The 2677-nt window shown below is 43.2% G+C and overlaps 1 protein-coding gene and 1 pseudogene across 1 annotated transcript in view; both read right to left on the minus strand.

The window, feature by feature from the left end:
• The window catches only part of Nol11 (nucleolar protein 11), a 35195-nt gene that overhangs the window by 14637 nt on the left and 17881 nt on the right, over positions 1-2677 (minus strand). The window contains exons 15-16 of the mRNA XM_021212808.2: positions 1570-1648; positions 924-1124 (exon numbers count right to left, since the gene is read on the minus strand). Of these exons, the coding sequence (XP_021068467.1) occupies positions 924-1124; positions 1570-1648 (280 nt within the window). The remainder of the gene's footprint in view (positions 1-923; positions 1125-1569; positions 1649-2677) is intronic.
• Positions 1851-2254, minus strand: LOC110331933 (annotated as a pseudogene).

A 2677-nucleotide genomic window follows, 5' to 3' on the forward strand; every position in this document is an offset into this window, starting at 1 on the left:
GTAGAGTCCTCTACTGCTCTTTTCCTGATTTAATCTCTGCAGCTCCCGGAAGCTGACTTCGATCTTGTTGAGCTCGGAATAGATGGAGATCTGAAGAAGACAAGGACCTAGGGTAACTGTGCTGGAACACCACATACAGCACACCTTCCAATCACTACGTGTGGTTTTTCCAAAAACATTTTTGTTTACTGTTACTGGAATGAATCACGGGTCTTAAGTATGTATTGTTCTCTCTACCATGAGCTGACTCCCACCTCTTCATAGGCAAATTTTTCTTTTTAAGAATTATTTGTTTTATTTATATGAGTACACTATCACACACCAGAAGAGGACATCAGCTCCAATGTGGTACTCTTAATCACTGAACCTCTCCAGCCCCTTTATAGGCAAATTTTAAGGATAAGTTTATGGATTTTACTCATGCCCAGTTAGGGCACCAGATCTCACTATAGATGTTTATGAGTCACTGTGTGGTTGCTGGTAATTGAACTCAGGACCTCTAGAAGTGCAGCTAGTACTCTTAAACTCTAAGCTATCCACAGTTCCCAATTATTATTTTTTTCATTTTTAAAGATTTATTTATTATATGTAAGTACACTATAGCTGTCTTCAGACACCCCAGTAGAGGGGTCAGATCTCATTATAGATAGTTGTGAGCCATCATGTGGTTGCTGAGATTTGAACTCAGGACCTTCAGAAGAGCAGTCAGTGCTCTTAACCTCTGAGCCATCTCTCCAGCCCTATTTTTTTATTTTTTTGAGTCAAAGTATTGCTAGAAACAGGCCACTATCCCTTGGACCTGTAGGATGGGAACTCTCTCAAGCTGTGCTCTAACCTACAGATTCATGCTCTGGCATACACCCACCCACATGTACACAGACCTCACTCAGAATAAAACCTAAAAATATTAAATAACCACAAACCTGAGATTTCACAAAATTGTAAAGATTAAGCAAAAGTCTTTTTGCTTCTGGTATCATTAATAGGACAGTAAAATTAGCATCTAGAAGTAGGCATATCCAATCCATAATCTGGCTCACGGTTGGAGGGTTTACTCCAGGGAGAGTCATGGCGGCACTGCCAGTACACTTCAAATAGAGGAAATACAAATACTGGAGAAACAGCTGTGAGGGAAAGAGGGGCACAATTATCCACTCTGGTAAAACAATATTCCCTATAAATTAACCCAATAGATAGTAGAAAAAAAATTTACAAAGCTGTTCAACTAAATTATCCATCAAGCAAACCTGACAGAAGCCTCATTTCACTTATCACCAAGCTTTCTCAGCTGGGGCAGATCAACTACACACAAGTGACTAACAATTTCTCTCTCTTTCTCAGTGTCTTTTCAATAACTTGTTGATCCTGGTTTCCAAGTATGGCAGAAAGAGCACACCAAGGTTGATCACCCCCAAACCACCCTCATTTCCTAAGCACACTTAACATGTGCAGACCTCTCTCTTATGCACAGGACAGTATCCTGCAGTGTTCAGGATGGCCTATCAGATGCTCATAACTAATCAGCACAAAGCCAACCAGATAAAATGCACAGATGTGCAGGGCACTCACTGTGACATGCTTCGCAGGGATGTCCTTCAAGTGCGGCAGGAGGAAGGGCTCACTGTATGCAGAATGAAGGACTGCATTTCTACTTGGGAGTTAAGGAAAACCTTCAGTAGAGGAAAGGCTGCTCTGGTGGACGCAGTTCCCGTTCATGGTTTAGAAGAGGTCAATACCCTGCTACTGTCAGAGCTCAGGGATGCTGCTCATTCGTATACTTTTACAGAATTAATGGAGCTTGTACATTACTACAGCTTGTGTCCCTCCCCCCTTTTTGAGCCAAAGTTCAATTATTTCTTGCATTTGAAGTATTCCTCAATGATGTCCTTGGCCTGAGATTCTTTGTCACAGTCCTTAACTTACTGTGCAACTACAACCTTCCGTGTTTTCCCCTCTCGATCGATTTTACAGAGGCCTATCCATTCCCCTAGTTTCTTGTTCTCATCAACCTTTATCAGGTTGATTTGGTGCTCAGCACAAAGAGCCTCCACCAGCCTGACATACACAGGCTCATCACACTTGGATGCAAGCACACAGAGATGGGCTTGGCGCTTGTTTAAGGCTCTGGCAGCTTTGCGTATGCCATGTGCTAGGCCATTGTGGATGAGGGCGGTCTGAGGGCGGTCTTCAGCACCTCTTGTAGAGCAGTGTTGACGTTCATTACACCTCCAGCAGCTATGCCTTCCTGGGCCATGGTGGTCGGTGGATGACAGGTGACACCCAAATCTTGAACGCACCAGAGCTTTTGCCTCCGCACAAGTTGGCAGCAGTGGGGAAAGTTGTGTGGCTCCTTTGTTCTTTTCTTTCCCTCTTTTTTTATGGATACAGAATCTTACTCTAGACTAGGCTGGCCCTGAACATTCATTCGGCAATTCTTTTGCTTCAGTTTCCCAAGTATTGTAATAACAGGTATGAGGTCTAGTATAGATTTTTTTAAAAAAAGATTTATTTATTTATTATATGTAAGTACACTGTAGCTGTCTTCAGACACTCCAGAAGAGGGCGTCGGATCTTGTTACAGATGGTTATGAGCCACCAGGGGGTTGCTGGGATTTGAACTCCAGACCTTCGGAAGAGCAGTCGGGTGCTCTTACCCACTGAGCCATCTCACCAGCCC

This window comes from Mus pahari, chromosome 14, assembly GCF_900095145.1.
Source record: "Mus pahari chromosome 14, PAHARI_EIJ_v1.1, whole genome shotgun sequence".
Taxonomy (NCBI): domain Eukaryota; kingdom Metazoa; phylum Chordata; class Mammalia; order Rodentia; family Muridae; genus Mus; species Mus pahari.